Source organism: Cebus imitator, unplaced genomic scaffold (genome assembly GCF_001604975.1).
Source record: "Cebus imitator isolate Cc_AM_T3 unplaced genomic scaffold, Cebus_imitator-1.0 Scaffold123, whole genome shotgun sequence".
Lineage (NCBI taxonomy): Eukaryota > Metazoa > Chordata > Mammalia > Primates > Cebidae > Cebus > Cebus imitator.
Genome location: NW_016107438.1, coordinates 3301330 through 3321444, shown reverse-complemented (window position 1 = coordinate 3321444; position 20115 = coordinate 3301330). Strand labels below are relative to the sequence as shown.

Here is a 20115-nt window from a genome sequence, read left to right as displayed (position 1 = left end):
GCGGCGGCGGAGCGGCCCGGGCCCGCAGAGCAGCCATGGGCGCCGGGGTGCCGGGCCCCCCGAGAGCCGAGGCCTCCGGCCGGACTGGGGAACGCCCGGGCTGCCAGCCCCGCTGACACCGCCTCGGACGATGTGAGCCGGCGACGCCGCGGCTGCTTCGCGGGCAGGACGCGCGCTCCCACCGGCCCCAGCCACCGCTTTGCTAATTTGGGTGGGGGCGACCGTACCAGGCCGCTCGGGCTTTCGAAGCGGGGCTGGCTGTCTTCGGCAGCTTGATTGGGGGAGGCGACCCACACACAGGGCGCTTGGAGATTTTTTTTTTTTCTTTTTTTAAAAAAGCGGGATTAACTGTTTTTGGCAGCTTGGTTTTGGGGGGACCCTAAAAAAGGCCTCCTGGGGTTTCTTTTATCGGGGGGAGGGGGCGGTGGTCCCGACTTGGCCAGCCGCCTGTTGAAGGGGGGGAGCGGGGAGCGGGGGGATGCGAACCCGGCTCCCCCCACCATGATGAAGACGGAGCCGCGGGGGCCCGGGGGTCCTCTCCGGAGCGCCTCCCCGCACCGCAGCGCCTACGAGGCAGGCATCCAGGCACTGAAGCCTCCCGACGCGCCCGGGCCCGACGAGGCACCCAAGGGGGCCCACCACAAGAAATATGGCTCCAACGTCCACCGCATCAAAAGTATGTTCCTGCAGATGGGCACGACGGCGGGGCCCTCGGGCGAGGCGGGCGGCGGCGCGGGCCTGGCCGAGGCCCCGCGGGCGTCCGAGCGCGGCGTGCGCCTGTCGCTGCCGCGGGCCAGCAGCCTGAACGAGAACGTGGACCACAGCGCCCTGCTGAAGCTGGGCACCAGCGTGTCGGAGCGCGTGAGCCGCTTCGACTCCAAGCCCGCGCCCTCAGCGCAGCCAGCGCCGCCGCCGCACCCGCCGTCCCGGCTGCAGGAGACGCGGAAGCTGTTCGAACGGAGCGCCCCGGCGGCCGCAGGCGGCGACAAGGAGGCCGTGGCGCGGCGGCTGCTGAGACAGGAGCGCGCCGGCCTGCAGGACCGGAAGCTGGATGTGGTGGTGCGCTTCAACGGCAGCACCGAGGCGCTGGACAAGCTGGACGCCGACGCCGTGTCCCCGACGGTCAGCCAGCTCAGCGCCGTCTTCGAGAAGGCCGACTCGAGGACCGGCCTCCACCGCGGGCCCGGGCTCCCCAGGGCCGTAGGGGCGCCCCAGGTCAACTCGAAGCTGGTCAGCAAGCGGTCCCGGGTGTTCCAGCCACCGCCGCCCGCCCCGTCGGGGGATGCGCCAGCCGAGAAGGAGCGCTGTCCCCCAGGGCAGCAGCCCCCGCAGCACCGAGTGGCCCCCGCCCGGCCGCCCCCCAAGCCCCGGGAGGTGCGCAAGATTAAGCCGGTGGAGGTGGAGGAGAGCGGGGAGTCGGAAGCCGAGTCGGCGCCCGGGGAGGTGATCCAGGCCGAGGTGACGGTCCACGCGGCCCTGGAGAATGGCAGCACCGTGGCAACCGCAGCCAGCCCCGCGCCCGAAGAACCAAAGGCCCAAGCGGCCCCGGAGAAGGAGGCGGCGGCGGTGGTAGCGCCGCCAGAGAGGGGGGTGGGCAATGGCCGGGCCCCGGACGTGGCCCCCGAGGAGGTAGATGAATCCAAGAAGGAGGACTTCTCGGAGGCAGACTTGGTGGACGTGAGCGCCTACAGTGGGCTCGGGGAGGACTCTGGGGGCAGTGCCCTGGAGGAGGACGACGAAGAAGATGAGGAGGATGGGGAGCCCCCCTACGAGCCCGAGTCAGGGTGCGTGGAGATCCCGGGGCTCTCGGAGGAGGAGGACCCGGCCCCGAGCCGGAAGATCCATTTCAGCACGGCGCCCATCCAAGTAAGTGAGCCCCCCTCCCCGCCCCCGCACCGCCCCTGCCACGTGCACGCGGCCGCCCCCGGCTCGCCAGCCAGCCGGGTTTGGCAGGCTGAGTCAGCCCCTGCCACCCAGCCCCCTTACCAGAAGTTCCCACCCTCGGGGGGGGGGCGTGGGGGAGTTCCAGCTGTTTGTCAGAGAGGGATTTTCAGGTGTGCGAGGGGGGTGGCCTGCCCTGACCTGCCCTCAGGTTCCTCCGCCTGCTGCCCCGCCCGGACGCTCCGCGGAACCCGCCCTGCCCCACGCAGGTCCTGGGACACCTGCTTTCCCTTCCTAGTCCAGACATTCCTTCCTCCAGAGGCTGTCAGAGGCTGGAGCTTGGGTAGTGTGAAGGGGTGTGTGTGTCTTCAGGAGAGACATTTGCCCTCCACTGCGGAGAGAGGGGTCAAGAGTGCTTTCCCCCTATTTATGGGAGCTGGATGGGGTGAGAAAGGGGAAAGCCAGGAACTTCTCAAAACAAAACTGCAGGGGACGGCAGCCCTTCCTCCATTCTGTTTGTACCCCCACCCCAACTTTGCAGAAGTGAAAGAAGGAAGCAGACCGTGAGGGTGAGCTGGTCTGTGGCCATGTGACTGGCTGGCGCGGTGCTCCCTGGGGGTCTCTGTGGGACGGCTGCCCGGTCCTGGTTGCACAGGGAGGGGCACTTTGTGTGGCCCTTGATGGGGGAGAGGCCTTCTGCAGGCATGGAGGAGGGGGTGGGGCTGGGATGCCCCTGGGTGACTGGCAGTAGTGGGCATGCCTGTGCTCTTGGCTGCTCAATAGGACAGACTCCCATGGCCTTGGCAGGCCCCGAGGGTTCTTGCCACATTCTCTGGGAGCCCGGAAAGAGAGGTGGGAGCTGCCCTTTTTGGGGGGGTCTCATCCTACTGTCACTATTGGTGGTTGGTTTGTGGGTTGTGCCAGAGCTTTGAGATCCTCAGAACAGTGCTAATGGTGAGGGGACATCTCCTGGGGGAAATAAAAAACCCCAGGCCACCCCTGCCCCCACTTCCCACCACTCTCCACTCTTGGCGGACACATTCAGCCTGCATGGCTCTTTCTCACCGCCCCAGGCGCAGCTGCGCCCTGCCCCAGGTCCGCCCCATGGAAGTGTCCAGGCCCCTGGACTTCTCCTTGGCCTGGACCCTGCCTGGCCTTTACCCTTCCGCAGCCAAACCACCATCTATTTGCTTGTCATTTCCATAACAACTCCTGGACTCTGAAGGTGCCCAAGTTTCCTCTCACTCACCCAGAATATCAGCCTCTGCCCCTCTCCCACCTCCCACCCCAGCAAGAGGCCGGGAAGGTTTAAAGTGAGTGGCTGCGCTTCCTCTCCCAGGCCAGCCCCTCCCCTGGGCTGGGACCTGGGGGTCCTCTCCCCACCCCTCTTCCCTCCTGAAGGCAGTGGGGTTCTGGAGGGAATGGGGGACTGTAGTGTTCCTTGGGACTCTGAAGGAGTCTGGACCCCCCCCCCAACTAATTCTGCGAGCAGCCTGGTGCCCTCAGAGATGGAGTTTGGTCTGGGCCCCTGACTGTCTATATTTGACGCCTTACCCTGATTTTTTGGTAAAAAATAGCACATGATTTGGAGCAGTGCTTCCCGGCTCCCTGATGACTCTGGAGCTGGCCCGCCCTGTGTGAGAGCCAGGGTGTGTGGCGGGCCCAGCGTGGCTGACTTTCAGCCTCACTGGGGATTTCCTCCCTCCTACTCTGGCACGGGGCCCCACTTTTTCTTCTTGCTCCTGCCTTGATGCCAAGTCCAGGGTCCCGGGCCCCAAGGATGACCCAATTGTTGCCCTTCTGGAGGTGGAGGCCTCTGCTGAGGGCAGAGAACCCAATTCCAGATTGGCGGCCCCAGGGAGGTGGGACTGCACTTAGGGCCCTCTGCTAGGAGTGGTAGGGGTGGTCTGGCCTCTGAGCCCAGGCCTGGGATTCCTGCAGGGGGCAGGGCCAGAAAGGGAACAGGATTTGATAGGCTGAGAGAAGAGGGGAGGGTGCAGCCCAGGACAGGCTGTGAGGGTGTGTTCTGGAGGTCACAGTGGGTGTGTGTGTCCCTGTGTGTCAGGGAGGGGTTTGGTTGACCCAGGAGACTGTAGAGACCGAAGGATGAGGGGACCCTGTATCCTAGAGCAGAGGGTGAGAGTCAGGGAACCCCAGCGCAAAGTGGGCCAAATCCCACTGCTGAGCCCAGGCTCACCCCAGCACTGTCCCCGGGCCTGGGGTATGTGTGAAGTGGGGGCAGTCACCGGTGACCCACCCACCGGGGCCCAGCTGGGTGCAGTCTCATCCTGCCTGGCCACAGTCTAACCCTTGTGACCTTGGGCAGTGAGCCTAGTGCCCCGAACTGTGTGCAGGGTGGGCAGCCTGTTTCTCTAAGGGGTGCAATGGACAGATGAGCTTTAAGGGCTGGAGCCAGAGTCTCTGATGCTGTGAAATTGAGGGCACTGAGCTAAGTGACCAGAGGGGTCCCTCCCACCTAAGCTTTTAGCACTATGAGCACCCCCCTCTCTCCCACAGTGGCAGTGAGCCTCTCTGGTAGGGGGTGGGGACGACACGGAGCAAGCCCAGACAAAGGCAAGGACACAGGAGTGCTGCTGCCCACCAGGGTGCCCACAGGGCCTGCTCCTGGAAGAGATAGGGCCCTGGCAGAGACCCCTGGGGGAGATGGGACCCCAGTCTGGCTCCTCAGGGCTCAGACTCAGCCATCTGATAGAGCTGTTCCCCACCCCTCCCTGCCCCCCCCCCCAGGCTCCAAGTGGTGCCAAGCTGTCACTGCAGGCAATGAAGCTGGAGCATGTCATGGTACCCCAAATGGTGCTCATTAACCTCCCATGGGGGGCACCCCTGCCTGGGCCCAGAATTAGACATTCTCACAGAGCTCAGCCCCACATCTGTTCTTCCGGGAGGGTCAGAGCTGAGGAATTCCCCTTTTTGCTGAGAGACACAGGAGAGACAGCAGACGGGTACAGGAGATGCCAAGGCAGGGCTGGCCTCAGCCCCCATGTCGCCTGGGTTTGCTGTGGGCAGTTTCAGAGGCTGCCCTCTACTCTGGTGCCTTGGTCTCTCCTGGCCCCCTAGCACATGGGGACAGGGGCGTAACTCAGAGAGCTTCGGCTGTGGAGGGAGTCCGGCCTAGGTGTGCAGGGAAGGCCTCAGGGCCTAGCTTTTCCCCACTCCTGCCACCTGAGGGGCTGCTGGGGGTGGAGAGCCTGCCTTTTCTCCACAGGGCTAGAGGTGGTCCTTCGTGCTTCCCTCCCCTGCCCCAACATCCACTTGAGCAGCAAGTCAGAGCCAGTCCTGGGTGCCTCTCCCCTGCAACCCCTCCTGCTCCCCTCCCCCTCTGCTGTCTCACACCCGCTCCCCCTTCTCTCCCCATCTGGCATCCTCCAGCATCTTCTCCATCCTCTCTCCCCTCCTCCTCTTCCCCTCTTCTGCTCAGCCTGTTCCTTCCTCTCTGTGTCTGTCTTTGTGTCCCCTCTCGCCTGTCTGGCTCTCTGGGTCCTATCTGTCACTTTCCCTCTCTCTGGGTTTCTGGGTTCCTGAGTTGGACGTTTCTCCAGGATTCCCCTTGTGTGCTTGTGGCAGACCATGCTCACGGTGGTTGGAGCTGCAGAGAGAATAGCAGTGCCAGTCGGCCAAGGCTGGGTCCCTTTCTGTCTTGACCCTGGGCTCCAGAACTAGAAGAGTCTTTGCTCAGAGCTGGGGTTTCTGGGGGCTGGGCGAGGCCTCATCTCAGGGCTGTGTAGCCAAAGGAGGGGAGCGGGACGTTGGGTGGTAGCTCGGCCTACCTTCTTGGCCTCCCCGCGCCAGTTCTGCCCTTGCCCTCTTGCCGGCCTCTCTGACCAGCTGCCTCCCTCCCCAGGTGTTCAGCACCTACTCCAATGAGGACTACGATCGTCGCAACGAGGATGTGGATCCCATGGCGGCCTCTGCTGAGTACGAGCTGGAGAAGCGGGTGGAGAGGCTGGAGCTGTTCCCTGTGGAGCTGGAGAAGGGTGAGAGGCCCGGGGGCCAGGCCACCTGGACACAGCGGGGTTGACCCGGGTTTCATCTCCGGCTCCAACTCCTGCCCTGTGCCCTCAGGGGCGTCTACAGACTTGCTGGGCCTCTCCCTCTGACTCAGGCCCTTGGTGACTTCCCTGCTCCTCCCCTGTCAGCACCTAGCTGCACACAGGGACTCCAACCCAGGCCAAGTCACACCCCACCACATGGGACCACATTTGTACATTCAGTTAACACAGGTCTCTGTAGGGTACTGTGTGCTGGGTCCTGAGAGAAGTCCTGGCGCTCCCAGGGAGGTGAAGTGGAGGAGGGAGGTGGCTGAGGGGCCCACCCTCCTCCATCTCCCTCAGCAGGCCGGCCTGAATCTCCCCTTGTGTGAAGAACAAGGGCTTCAGGGGACACAGCTCTCTGTAGGGTACTGTGTGCTGGGTCCTGGACTCTGTGCTGGGGACACAGTGATGGGCTCCTGGGGAGATGGATGGGGGAGGCAGATATGGAAGGGACAGTCACATCTAACCTCACCCTTAGGTGCTGGAGTAGGGGCTGGAGAGGGAAGAGAGGGGCTGCTATAAATCATTTAACAGGTGACCTAACCTCCCTGGGTTTGGGGGCATTCCCCAGGGAAGTGAGGCTTGAGTGGCACTCTGGTAGGAGGAGTTAGGGGAGTAGGCAGGAAAGAGGCTTGGCTGCATTTTCACTGGGAGGGGAAGAAGGGCATGCAGATGAGGCCTTGCAGACCACGTGGTCTTGTTGCTAAGATGGATTGGGAGCCATTTCGAGTCACAGGAAAGGTCTAGAAAAAGACCACACCAGACTGTCATGTAGGGAAGGGGTCACGAGTGGATGGAGAAAGACGACTGTGGCATGGACAGGAAGATGGTAGAGCTGGTGTGGGTGGACTGGAAAGATCCCAGGGGCGGGGGAGAATCCACAGGATCTGGGGGTTGTTTGGCTCAGGCGGAGGCTATGACGGGGAGGGAGGAATCCAGGTGCCTCCCAGGCCTGGCAGGCAGCAGGTGGTGGTGCCATCCCCCATGAGGGCGTGTTTGTGGGGGAAGGTCATGAGTTTGGACATCAGAGGCCCACTCATAGGCAGGGGCAGGTATGGATAGGGGAATGGACCTGAGGGGAGAGAAAATCTGGAGGTCTTTGCTGCGAGTACAGATGAGACAGGTTAAGAGGGAGAAGACCAGACTCAGCCCTGAGCCTTTGGTCTTCTTCCTGTTAACCAGTGGGCAGCAGTGTTTGCCAAGGGTGGCACGGGCAGGTAAGACTGTTGTAATATGCAGATGAGGGGGTGTGGCTAGGATGGGGATGGCCAGCCACACCCCCTCATCTGCATAGACAGGTCTTACCTGCCCGTGCCACCCTTGGCAAACACTGCTGCCCACTGGTTCTCTGGAAGGAACAAGGGCAGGGAGTGGCTCAGGAACCATCCTAGTGGCCTTGGCAAAGAAGGTGGACAGACCATTCCCCTTCTTCAGTTGTGGGACAGTCCCTAATGGGGACTGCTTCCTAATGGCGGGGCTGTGCCCTGGAATTTGGGGTGGAGAGCCTCTCGCCTATCCTCTGTAAGCCCTCCCGTCTCACCACCCTGTTCCACAGACTCCGAGGGCCTGGGCATCAGCATCATCGGCATGGGGGCCGGGGCGGACATGGGCCTGGAGAAGCTGGGCATCTTCGTCAAGACAGTGACGGAGGGCGGTGCGGCCCATCGGGATGGCAGGTACCACCCCATCCTCCCCACGCTCCCCAACCCTTTTTCCCTCCCCGACCAGCCATCCTCGGTGGGGTGGGCCACTGAGCAGGGGCTGGGGCGGGCATTCCCTGGGAATCTTTTGTGCTGTGTATGCAGCTGAGATGTTCAGGAGCACTGCTGTGCCAGGTGCTATTCCAGGCCCCAGAAATACGACCCCCGAGAGCACCACGGTCAGCCCCCCAGCCCTCAGGGAGCTTGCATTCTCCAGGAGGGGCTGGTGATGATGGGAGCTGTAGGCAGGTGTTGTGTGTCCTGGTTTGGAGTATGATTTGGACCTTGGTAGGGAGAACAGAGGCATGGAGCCTATATGCCTGGAGTATATTTGAGGTTTTTTTTTTTTTTTTTTTTTTTTTTTTTTTTTTTATTATTTTTTTTTTTTTTTTTTTTTTTTTTTTTTTGGCTTAGCAAACACTGAGTCTCTGACAATGCTGGGCTGGTGCTGGGCCCTGGGGAGTCAGTGGTAAGGGCCTGGCCCTGGAGAAGTGTGCAATGTAGTGTGAGGTAGACATAGTGGACACACACCGCAACAGTGGTGAATTGGAGGGAAACGCAGGCTGCTATGAAGGAATACAACAGGAGAGATTGACCTCTCTGGGTATCAGGGAAGGCTTCCTGGAGGAATCGATGCTGGAGCTGAGAGGTAAAGCTGTGTAGGAGTTAGCTATGCTGAGGGAGTGAGTGCCGAGGTTCCAGGCAGTGGAGCCAAGAGCAGGCAGGTGTGGCTGGGGCATAGAGAGCAGGGCCAGGAGGCTGTGACTGGACACTGGTGGCGGTGGCTCTGGAGACAGGCTGTCTTTGAGCATGTGAGTGTGCGTGCCTAGGTCGAGCATCTGTGCTTGCAGGGGGTGTTCTGTGGACAGAAGGTTCGGGGAGGGCATCCTGGAGCTGTGTGCCAGCCAAGGACCCCTCTGTTAGCTGTGTATGGCAGGGTGTGGGGAGGGGCAGTAGGAAACGCTGTAGGGCATCCCCCCAGGGTGGCTGTAAGTTAGAGGTTGACATTGGGGATCCCTTGTGGAGGTACCTCCAAACCCAGACCCCCTCTGTGTGATAGAGGTGAGTAGGTGTCCTTGTGCAGCTGGGTGACTTTGGGATCTTGTCGCTAGGGATGGGGCTGCCCTGACAAGGGGCTTCTACCTGTTGTAGCCCGGGTGGCCTGGAGAGGGGCAGGGAACAGAATGGGTGGCAATCCCTGCCCTTTCATTTACCCGTTCGCCTCCTGAGGTGAACTTCCAGAGCCTTTCCCGTTGTTGCCTGTGGGTTAGCTAAGGAGTGAGCGCGCATGTGTGGCCATGACCACTCACTCATGCCCACCTGGGAGTCAGGTGTGTTGGCGCGAGCTATGGACAATAGGCCATTTCCTCCATCTCTGCATTTCTGAGTGGGAGTTCTGAGAGAAGGCCTGGCGCTCCCAGGGAGGTGAAGTGGAGGTGGGAGGTGGCTGAGGGGCCCACCCTCCTCCATCTCCCTCAGCAGGCCGGCCTGAACCTCCCCTTGTTTGAAGAACAAGGGCTTCAGGGGACACAGCTGGTGTGTGTTGGGAGGTGCACCTGTATCAGGTGTCTGGGGCAGTGTGTGAACTCGAGAGTATGCCGTTCAGTCTCCACTTAGGAGGACATCTGTGCACTCGGTTCTATGCAGAAATGTACACGTAAGAGGGTGGCATGTCACTTGTGTGCTGTGGGACTCCTGGCCAGTGTGCATGGCAGAGACAAACTCTGAGAATGTCACACCACTTGATAGAGTATGATGGAGGAGGGCACAAGAGTGTGATTGTCACAGGAGGTGTGATTGTCACAGGAGGTGTGCCTGCCGCCTCTCCTGGTCTCGGACGCCTGTATCTGCTTTGCTTGCCTGGCTCTCACTGCCCACACAGGGGTCCTGGCTGATATCTAATCCTCTGGCCTCATGAATTTTGTGCAAGCAGACAAAGTACTAGGTCCCTGTGGTGACAAAGTCTCTGTGAGGTTTTTTGTTGTTTTCTTTTTTTTTTGGAGACAGGATCTCACTCTGTTGCCTAGGCTGAAGTGCAGTGGCTCGAACAGAGCTCACTGTAGCCTTGATCTCCCTGGCTCAAGTGATCCTCCCACCTCATCCTCCCAAGTAACTAGGACTACAGGCACACGCCACCATGCCCAGCTAACTTTTTCTTTTTAATTGTTTGAGGCCAGGCGCGGTGGCTCAAGCCTGTAATCCCAGCACTTTGGGAGGCCGAGGCGGGTGGATCACCAGGTCAAGAGATCGAGACCATCCTGGCAACATGGTGAAACCCCGTCTCTACTAAAACTACAAAAAATTAGCTGGGCATGGTGGCGCGTGCCTCTAATCCCAGCTACTCAGGAGGCTGAGGCGGGAGAATTGCCTGAACCCAGGAGGCGGAGGTTGCGGTGAGCCGAGATCGCGCCATTGCACTCCAGCCTGGGTAACAAGAGCGAAACTCCGTCTAAAAAAAAAAAAAAAAAAATTGTTTGTAGAGATGAGTTCTCACTATGTACCCAGGCTGGGGAGCCTGGAGTTTCTGGTGGGAGGAGGCTACCTGTACCCCCACTCCACGGTTCCCCTTGCGACCCCTTAACCAATGTCACTCCCTTAGGATCCAGGTGAACGACCTCCTGGTGGAGGTAGATGGAACGAGTCTGGTGGGAGTGACCCAGAGCTTTGCGGCATCCGTGCTCCGGAACACCAAGGGCCGAGTGCGGTGAGAGCCCAGGGGGGTGGGGCGTGGGAGTGGGCAGGAGGTCCTTGTCCAGGAACTCCAGTCTCCTGCCTACAGCCAGTTAAAGTTCTGGTGGCCCAGCTCACAGAGGCTCCGCTGACTCCTTGGCTGCAAGAGCTGCTGTGCCTGGGTCCCTTGCCTCCCCGCTGCCTTCTCACTGGCCAGTGCTGCCCACCAGCACACAGGCTTCATGGCCCATTGTCCACCACCCCTCCAAACTGTCCTCCAGGGCTTATTCTTTTTCCCCCTGCCTGGCTCCAACTCACTGATTGAAGAACCAGGATGTCCAGGGTGAATGCCAGCCACATTAGGGTCCCCTCATTGGGACCTCATCCCTCCCTCCTGACCAGCCCCATGTCATCCTGGGAAGACTCCTCCCCAGGCCTGTAACCAAAGGGGCTGGATCAGAAGCTCCCTGTGTCCACTCCACCTCTGGCTTAACATTCAGAGATCACTCCCTGCCCCCCTGCAAGAGGGGCACTACCCCCAGGAAAGGGTGGTGGAGAGAAACAGGATGTGGGTGGCCACCGGGAGGAGGGGCTGCTGCCTGGAAGTTCCACTGTTTCCTCTCCATCCTAATCTCCAGTTGCCATCATCCCGCCCCTTCCTGAAGCTCAGGGGCTTGGAGCATACCCAAGACACACCTCCGCAGCCCATCCCTGCTGGGAGGGTCATCTTCACCTTTCCCTGCCTGATTTTCTCCCACATGGCTGGGGAAGAGCCTCCTGAGCACATGTCCCCTGCAGCCCAGCCTAGAGGTGGGCTGACATTCTCCCTCCTGCAACACTGGCCAGAGGGATGAGTGGGCCTTCCTGCCTCCCTTGGGAAGGAAATCTGATGAGGGCCCCCATTCCCCCATTCATTATTAACACGGCAGCCTTCAGACTCAACCCTCTCATCTCTCCTCCCCTGGGAGGGCCTGAGTTTGGAGAGGGGAGCACCAGCAGGGAGGATGGTGGCATTACCCGGCTGAGGACAGAGACAGTGGATGATGCCAGTGCCCCTGCAGGTTTATGATTGGCCGGGAGCGGCCAGGAGAGCAGAGCGAAGTGGCCCAGCTAATTCAGCAGACTTTGGAGCAGGAGCGATGGCAGCGGGAGATGATGGAGCAGAGATACGCCCAGTATGGGGAGGATGACGAGGAGGTAGGGAGTCCCTGCCTAGCTGGCCGCGTGGTCGCCCCCTGGTGGCTAGATGAAGCCTTACAGTCATCTGCCTCTACTGCTTCCTCTGCCCTGGTAAAAAGCCCGCAGTGCCATTCCCTCTCCTGCAGTCACTCTTCAGAGGTCGGACAAGGAATCAACAGTCCCCTCATAGAGCCCCCAGTCTGAGGGGAGATTATAGCCCCTAGCCTTGGGGGACCAGATCTGAAGAGGAAGATAGATCCGGAAGGGGAAAGACAGTACAGGCTGATGGTGAACTCCCTCTGCCATCAGGGGCCACCCAGGATGCTTGGGAAGACATAAACTGTGTCTCTGGTGCAGCCCTAGGCTGAAGCAGGAGGAACGAACCACATCCCTGGGGAGCCCTCTGTCTGGCATGGGCAGACTGGTCCCAGCCCTGGTCATCAGGGCTGAGGGCAGCTGGGTGGGGAGGGCCCACAGCCTCCGGTCTCCCTTTGCAGACGGGAGAGTATGCCACTGATGAGGATGAGGAGCTGAGCCCCACATTCCCAGGTGGCGAGATGGCCATTGAGGTGTTTGAGCTCGCGGAGAACGAGGACGCGTTGTCCCCTGTGGACATGGAGCCCGAGAAGCTGGTGCACAAGTTCAAGGAGGTGGGAAGAGGGGCTCCCTGGAGTGGTGGAGGGAAAGGCAGGCCGGTTTCCTGCCCTCAGCGCTCCCTGCCTCACCCAACTGGAGCTGAGTGCCTGCCCCTCTGCCCAACAGCTCCAGATCAAGCATGCGGTCACCGAGGCAGAGATCCAGCAGCTGAAAAGAAAGGTGAGGGTGCATGTGCACGTGCATTTGTGTGCGTGCGTGCATTCGTGTGTTTAGCAGGGGCCCCCACCCTCACACCTGCACATGCTGACACTTGGGCACAGGCACCCACAGAACAGGCTGTTCTGAAGCAAGAAGACATGATATTAAGAGCTCAGGCTCTGGATCCATATGCTCCACCTTCACTCGGGGACATTTGTAACAAACACTGGCAGGTGTCTGTGCCTCAGCCTCCTCATCCATAAAGTGGGGTCATAATATAACCAACACCACAGGGTCATTGTAGGATGAAATGAGATAATACATGTCAAATCTTTAGCACAATGTCTGACATAATAGGTGCTCAATAAAAAGTCAAAGTAGGCTGGGCTCAGTGGCTCATGCCTGTAATCTCAGCACTTTGGGAGGCCAAGGCAGAGCCTGGGCATTAGAGACCAGCCTGCAACATGGCAAAAAACTATCTCTACAGACAATCCAAAAATTAGCCAGGTGTAGTAGCGCACACCCGTGATCCCAGCTACTCGGATGGCTGAAGTGAAACGATCACTTGAGCCAGGGTAAGTCAAGGCTGTAGTGAGCCATGATTGTGTCACTGCACTCCACTCCAGCCTGAGACAGAATGAGACCCTGCCTCAAGAGAAGAAAAGTCAGCATACTAGCTGTGATACCAAAGCATGCCAGTTCTGCTCTAGATGTCTCTATGTTTGTACTGTCCCACGTGTCTGCTATATATAGGCCCATTGATAAATACAGACCACCCAGAAATACACACACTGACACATAGTACCCACAGACCCCTCACCCAGACACATAGAGACACCCACTCTACACAGACACAGCCACAGAGACAGTGGACCCGTGTTTCACGTGACATTACACTCAGGGCTATCAGCCTGGATACGCAGACCCACTCTGCCCCCATCTGCTCTGAAACAAATAGGCATAGCCATCGCTCAGACTGCCTGGTCTAGGAAGAGTGTCACAGGACATGCACATTCTCACCTGGGCAAGTAACAGGGATGCTGATGCTGACACAATCAGATGAAGATGCATGACACACAAACACACGTACCATGCACAGATGCTTACATAAGCATGTGGGGTACCAGCACCCTCACAGGCATGTGGATATACAGACCTCATTTTTTTTTTTTTTTTGAGGCTGGAGTGCAGTGGCATGATCTCGGCTCACTGCAACCTCCACCTCCCGGGTTCAAGCAATTCTTCCTCAACCTCTCAAGTAGCTGAGTTCACAGGTGTGCATCACCACACCTGGCTAATTTTTGTACTTTTAGTAGAGACGGGATTTCACCATGTTGGCCAGGCTGGTCTCGAACTCCTGACCTCAGGTGGTCCTCCCACCTTGGCCTCCCAAAGTGCTGGGATTACAGGCATGAGCCACTGTGCCTGGCCCAGGCTTCATATGAAATGTCTGCATGGGACCTGGACTATAGGAGTCCCAGTACCTATGGGGTTTCTGCCATGGTGGGGAGAAACAGATCTGTGGGATCTTTGTACCCGCCACATGGGGGTATGCAGGAGAGGAGGGTGGGCTTTGGATGGCTGGGGCAGAAGCAGGGCCATTCCTGGCAGGGAGAGGAGCTCCATGGAGCTTGGAGGCTGGCTTTGGGAGGAGGCCAGCCAGGACGTGGCAGCATGCCTGCTGGGCAGAGGTGGAGGCAGGGCTGGACTGCCAGGGTGGGCCTTGGCTTGCAGTGTCCTGCCTCCCCTCTAAGGACTCTAGCCTTGGCCCTGTAGATAGCATGGGGCTCTGTGACCATTGAGATTGTTTTGAAATCATGAGAGTGGTCGGGGCTGAGAGGCAGGCAAACTGGTTAGGGGCCTAGACAGTATCCTGGCAGGGGTTGGCCAGGCCTGGAAAGGAAGGGTGGGTTAGCGCTCCATTTCCGGGGTCAGAATGACAGGCCATGCCCCTGGGGTGTATACAGAGTATGAAGGGAAGGGGCACATCAAAGGTCTGTTCGTGCATTCCACTTATAAACATCTGCTGGGTACCTTCTAGATGCCCAGTACTGTTCCCGTCACCATGATAGGCAAAGCCAGAGTTGATCATGGTTCTTGTGCATCTGCAAACCAGTGACTGTCGTCACAGTGGCATGGGGCTCTGTAGGAGGGGACAGGCTTACTAAGCTCCTAAAACAGGAGGAAGCTGATTTGGGTGGTAGTGGGGGTAGGGCTGTGCTGTTGGAGGGAGCTGTGGGGACTTCTCTGGAGAAGTGACACACTGAGCAGAGGGCTGAAGGGTAAGTTAGTGGGAAATGACTAGGCAAGCAGGAGGGTACATGGGGGACATTCCAGGCAGAGGGGACAGCACACGCAAAGGCCCTGTGGCAAGTCCGAGGATCTACAGGAAGGTCTGTGTGGCTGGGGGACAGAGAGCAAGCAACGTTTGCAGCAAACATTAGCAGGCAGGGGCCCGAGACTGAGTACCAGGATGGCTGTGAGGTTGTGGCGCCTTTTCACAGAGCAAGTCAGGAAAGGAGGCATAGGTTTGTGCAGCTGGGGGGTCTGGTTTGGGGCATGGTACCTGGGAGGAGCTGGGAGCTAAAGCTGGAATGGGAACAAGGGTGGGCTGGGATTTGGGATTTGCAGCTCCGAATGCACCGAGGTGGTGTGGGAGATGGGCCAGTGCCCCAGGGCAGTGAGTAGAGAACAGAGGATCCAGGACTGAGCTGTGGGAGACTGGAGGTCAGCACTGGGGTCCCCTGGAAGCTGGGAGAGGAAGCAGGATTGTTCAGGATGCCACAAGAACAGAGACTGGTGAGCAGGGCCGGGGCTGCAGAGAGGGTACAGAGAGCATTGGTGACCCCCATCTGCCCTTTCACTTCGTATCTACTGTATCACTTCGTATCTACTGTATCACTTCGTATCTACTGTATCACTTCGTATCTACTGTATCACTTCGTATCTACTGTATCACAGTAGCTTTTGTGCTTTTGTGAGCTTGGGAGGCACATATCACTCCCATTTTGTAGATGGGATAACGGAGGCTTGGAACATTATTTGCATTGCCCCAAGCCAGAGTAGTTAGTGACTAACCGAAGCCCCTGGTCTCCCTGTGAGTGGGGTGCAGTGACAGGGAGTCTGGTGGGAGCTCTGAGGCTGAGCTCTACTTTCCTCTCTGGATTTCAGTTCTCAGCCTCAGCCAAAGAGGTTAGTAGTTGGGGTGAGGTGGACTTCACAACTGTAGGAGTCTGCTGGAGACTCTGGCCCCAGTGCCGGGATGGGGGTGCTCTTTGGCTTCTGCTGGCCTCCCCCCAACCCAGGGCCGGGCCGTCCTCTCTCAGCTGCAGAGCCTGGAACAGGAGAAGGGGCGCTGGCGGGTAGAGAAGGCCCAGTTGGAGCAGAGTGTGGAGGAGAACAAGGAGCGCATGGAGAAACTGGAAGGCTACTGGGGCGAGGCCCAGAGCCTGTGCCAGGCTGTGGATGAGCACCTGCGGGAGACCCAGGCGCAGTACCAGGCCCTGGAGCGCAAGTACAGCAAGGCCAAGCGCCTCATCAAGGACTACCAGCAGAAGTACGTGTCTGGGGGCTGGTCGGCCTGGGCCCAGGCAGCATTGAGAGCCTTTTGGGAGCAGCCCCTCCCCACCCCTTCAGCTGAGTAGGGAGGCAAGGAGCACAGAAGTTGGAGGGCCCCATGGTGGGGACACTGGGCCCGGGATGACCAGACATCAGAGCCAGGCCCCAAAGGCTTTGGGAAAACCTGGAGCCTCCTGACCTGAGAACAGGGAGGGGCAGAGCTGCCTGGGTAGAGCTGAGAACCTGGGTCGCCCTGGGTGGAAGCCAGACCACACACCCTTACCTGCCATCTGTCCCCTGCCTATGCCCAGGGAGATTGAGTTCCTGAAAAAGGAGACGGCACAGCGTCGGGTTCTGGAGGAATCGGAGCTGGCCAGAAAGGAGGAGATGGACAAGCTCCTGGACAAGGTGGGCCTGGGTGCCCTGTAGGCAGGGCCCAGTAGAGGGAACAGCACCGAAGCCCCTACCCTGTGGGTCCTGGAGGGAGGGGATGCCATGTCCTCACAGCGGTGGTGGTGGGGAGCTGGGGTCATGCCTGGTGTCCCATCCTGACTCCCTACCCTCCTTTGTTTTCAGATCTCAGAACTGGAAGGAAACTTGCAAACACTGAGAAATTCCAATTCTACTTAACAGGAATCATTCCTTGACTGGACAATAATTAACCCCCTCCCATTGTCCTCCCTCCCCTGTCCTCAACACCCCACCCCTCCTCCCCCACCAGCCTGGGGACAGGTGCCCCGACTCCTCCCACCCCTCCACCCCACCTCCCCCAGCTTCAGGGACCAGAGGGCTCATATCACAGGTCCCCTTAAGATGGCCTGGGCAGACAGAGGTGGCTGGAAGGGTGGCTCTTTCTTGCCCCATGGGGCTGAGGCATAGAGGCTGAGGGCTGCCGAGGGCTGGCCTGGTGGTAGGAGGACACGAGCACCTGCAGATCAAACTGCCAGACTTTTCACACTCCAGCTTTTGTCTCTGGACTGGAACGGGGCTGGGGCTCTCCCAGCATCTCGCCAACTGGAGGCTGCTTCCTGCCCATGGGGCACCTGGGTGGCCCCTGGGCCTCTTGACTTGAGATTCTACCTTCTCGGCCCTTCCCTCTCCCCCATCATTGTGCTGTCTCTGTTGCATTCTGACCCTCCTGCCTTGGGGGTGGGGGGTTGCCTCAACACCTCCCCCATCCCCTTTCCCTGTCCTGGGAGGGATAGAGTCCCCCCCAGAGTCCGGAGGCTGGGCCTGGCCCTGGCCCTGCACTGATTTCTCCTGTTTGCTTCGGGAACAGGGGAGTGAGAGTAGGAAGAAGGGAGAGTTCAGGATACCTGGTCCCTAGCTCCCCATTTCCTGGGGCAGCTGCCCTCAATTTCTCCTTGTGCCTCCCCTCTCCCAGGTGCCAAATAGCCATAACCTCCCCCTGGAACTGTTGTGTGGCCTCTCGGGTCCAGGTTTCCTGGTCAAGGCTGGGAATGCCAGGGAGGAGAGGAGGTCAGCTTAGGGGACCTGGCTACAGAGACCCTGGCCTTAGGCAAGGGGACCATTTCTCGCTGGAGAACCAGGGCCGATCCTGTTCTGCTCTGCCTGCCCAGCCCAGGGCGATGCCTGGAAGCCTTGTACTGATATCGAAGGGAGTCAGCCTCACCCCACCCCCACACCCCACTATTTTTCCAATGTTTTGACTGGAGGGCAAAATTTTACTACTGCTCATCTTTTTGGAGACCAGGGCTGCCCTGCTGGCAGCCTGCCTTCTAAGTGAAATCGACTTTGTTTCCCCACTTTAACCCCAAATTGGGGCTTGGACCAAGGGAGGTGAGGCCCCCCCAGGTCCCCTCCCCTTTCAGAATCCATCTCCTTTTGCCACTTCATGCCCCTGCCCCAAATCTGGGTTTTTGTTCATTTTTTAAAAACAGACCGCCCATCCCATCCGTTTTGGCTTCTTGTCCCCTGTAAATAGACCATGACTTCTATCAGTATTTCTTGTCCCCACCCCTTCCTACCCCCAGATGTGCCCCCATCCCCTGAAGGAGCTGGCCGTCTCAGTCCTGGGCCCACGCACTTCACCCCGGCAGATGGAGGGGGCGGAACCGGGTGGGCGGGACTGCTGCTGGCTGCTTGGGCCAGTGGCCACCCCTGCCCAGCCATCCGGAGGACCGCGTCTCTGTATATAATATATATATGTATGTATTGTTCCCGGTTTTGTACGGACCATGCCCTCTGTCAGGTTGTCCCCATAAAAGCAGCCCCCAGAACCTCGCTGCCTGGTTTCTTGGTTCACTGGGGCAGGGAGTGGGCAGGGATCAAGGATGCCAGGCTGCCCCGGTGGTCCCCTCCTACCAGTGCTGCCTCTAACCCTGAGGAACTTCCTACAGTGTCCCCGGGTGCCTCTCTGCCCCCATTCCACCCATCGACACAAATGGTTTTTGTCCAGTCCTGGGCAGGGCTGGGGGTTTCTAAAGAGTTCATTCAGGCTGCATTCCTTTTTCAAGGCCTCCAAGAATTTCAAAGGATCGGCTAAATACAGCAAGGTGAACCCTAAGTCATTCCCCCAGAAGGCCTCTAAACTGGGGGGACACTCTAGTTTGGGAATCTTCTGTTAAAAAGAAAAAAAATAAACTGTGGGGATACTCAAGAAACACCTCCTTGAAGCGGGTGAAGGATCAAAGGATTGCTGGGGGTGGGAGGTGACTGCCTGGCAGGTTTGTCCCCAGGGTCCTAGAGAATCTGTTTGCCCTCTGGGGCAGGCCAAGTGGCCTGAAATAGCCCCAGCCCCAGCGCTGGACCAGCAGGCCCGCATGCTGACTCAGCTTGAAGGCTAATGGGTTTGGGAGTCTAGGTGCCAGGGTTCCAGGGACAATCTTTGGTGAAGTCCCAGAGGGAGGAGAGCCAGCAGGGAATGGGGCAGGAGCTTGTGGCAGGCCCCAGGACCAGCCTTCACTTGCCAGGCTGCTGGTGTATAGATGTGAGACCGGAAGCGTGGAGGCACCTGTATTCAGTGGCATGGCGCTTGGGGATTCTCACCTTCCCCTCCCTTTGCCATAAGGAATGAAGTCCCAACCTCAGGGCTCTTCAAGGTCACCTTGGTGGGTCCTTGACAACATCCAGATGAGTGGCCAGCATGGGGACAGTCAGCTCCAGAAGCATCCCTTGTGGATGGTCGTGTCACACAGGTCCCATTCATGCTAAGCCAAATTCTGGCTTGCCATAGCTACCTCTCAAAAACCCGAGGTCTACACCTCAGGCGCAGTCCAGTCCTGCCTCCACCTGAGGGTTCCCTGGGAACCTGGAGATGGTGATTGCTCTTCCCAAGGCATCTTTGCTATGTGGACAATCTGTGGAACACTCTGGAAGCCTTGATGATGCTGAAGCCAGATTCAGGTGTCTGAACCCCAAGATCAGAGACCACCAAACCACAGGGTCACAGGTCATGGCTCCAGAGTTAGAAGTCACTGAACCCTGGAGCCACCAAGGCCCTGCTCAGGAAACCTAGCCAAGAAGTGAAGTGGTGTGCCCTTCATGGGTGGGGAGGCAGGCATGAAGGCTGTGAAGGTTTCTGCTGGGCTGGTTGGGGCTAAGCATCCAGGGTGGGGTCCCTCTGTCTCCTACCATCCCCTGTCTGTCTTGTGCATTAGGTGAGGGGCCTGTACATTGTATGTTCCAAACAGTGAGCAAAGTAGCCCCTCATATTTAAGCCCAAGTATGTTGTGTGGCTGGAGGTCTTGTGTGTGGTTTTGCTGTGAGTTTCTCAGGCCTGAGCTGTGACTTGCCCGTGATAACACAGTATGTCCATGTCTGGGACTATGTCAAGGGGCTGTGAGTGGGCCTGTCACCTTAAACCCCCCATTCCCCCACCCACTTGCCCAATTTTGGAAGCTCGCTTGAGTAGGTTTGCTAACATTTGCCAATAAGGGGTGTTTTCCCAACTCCCAGAAGCTTAGGCCTCACTAGGAACAGCAGAACAAGGGCTCCTCCTGGGTCCTAGGGTCTAGCAAACACACCCATCGTCTTCCACCCCCTTGGGGTATACAGGGGCTATATAATCCCCCCAACTCCAGCCTACCACCCAGATCTCACCAGATGCCTACAAAGCATATCACCTTTAAGACCCGCAGATGCAGACCCCACAGGTATCACCAGAGATACCACCCCTTCCCCAGATTTCCACAATCTAGCCTCATGGCTGCCAGAAGATTCCAAAGACATCCAGTGACCCCCCCTAAACTCCCATAGATCCCCTAGGATACCCTCAGACCCTAAAGGCTGTTAATTTCATCCTCACTCATAGTCACAAG

The 20115-nt window shown here is 58.8% G+C and overlaps 1 protein-coding gene across 1 annotated transcript; it reads left to right on the top strand.

Annotated features, from left to right (window-relative positions):
- On the top strand, positions 1-18075 carry PPP1R9B (protein phosphatase 1 regulatory subunit 9B). The gene is made up of 10 exons (XM_017540109.2): positions 1-1866; positions 5744-5876; positions 7489-7609; positions 10233-10337; positions 11365-11500; positions 11980-12132; positions 12245-12298; positions 15604-15833; positions 16147-16243; positions 16412-18075. Exons 1-10 carry the CDS (start codon positions 502-504, stop codon positions 16463-16465), a joined length of 2448 nt encoding a protein of 815 aa, XP_017395598.1. The 5' UTR covers positions 1-501; the 3' UTR covers positions 16466-18075.
- Positions 18076-20115: the final 2040 nt, after the last annotated feature.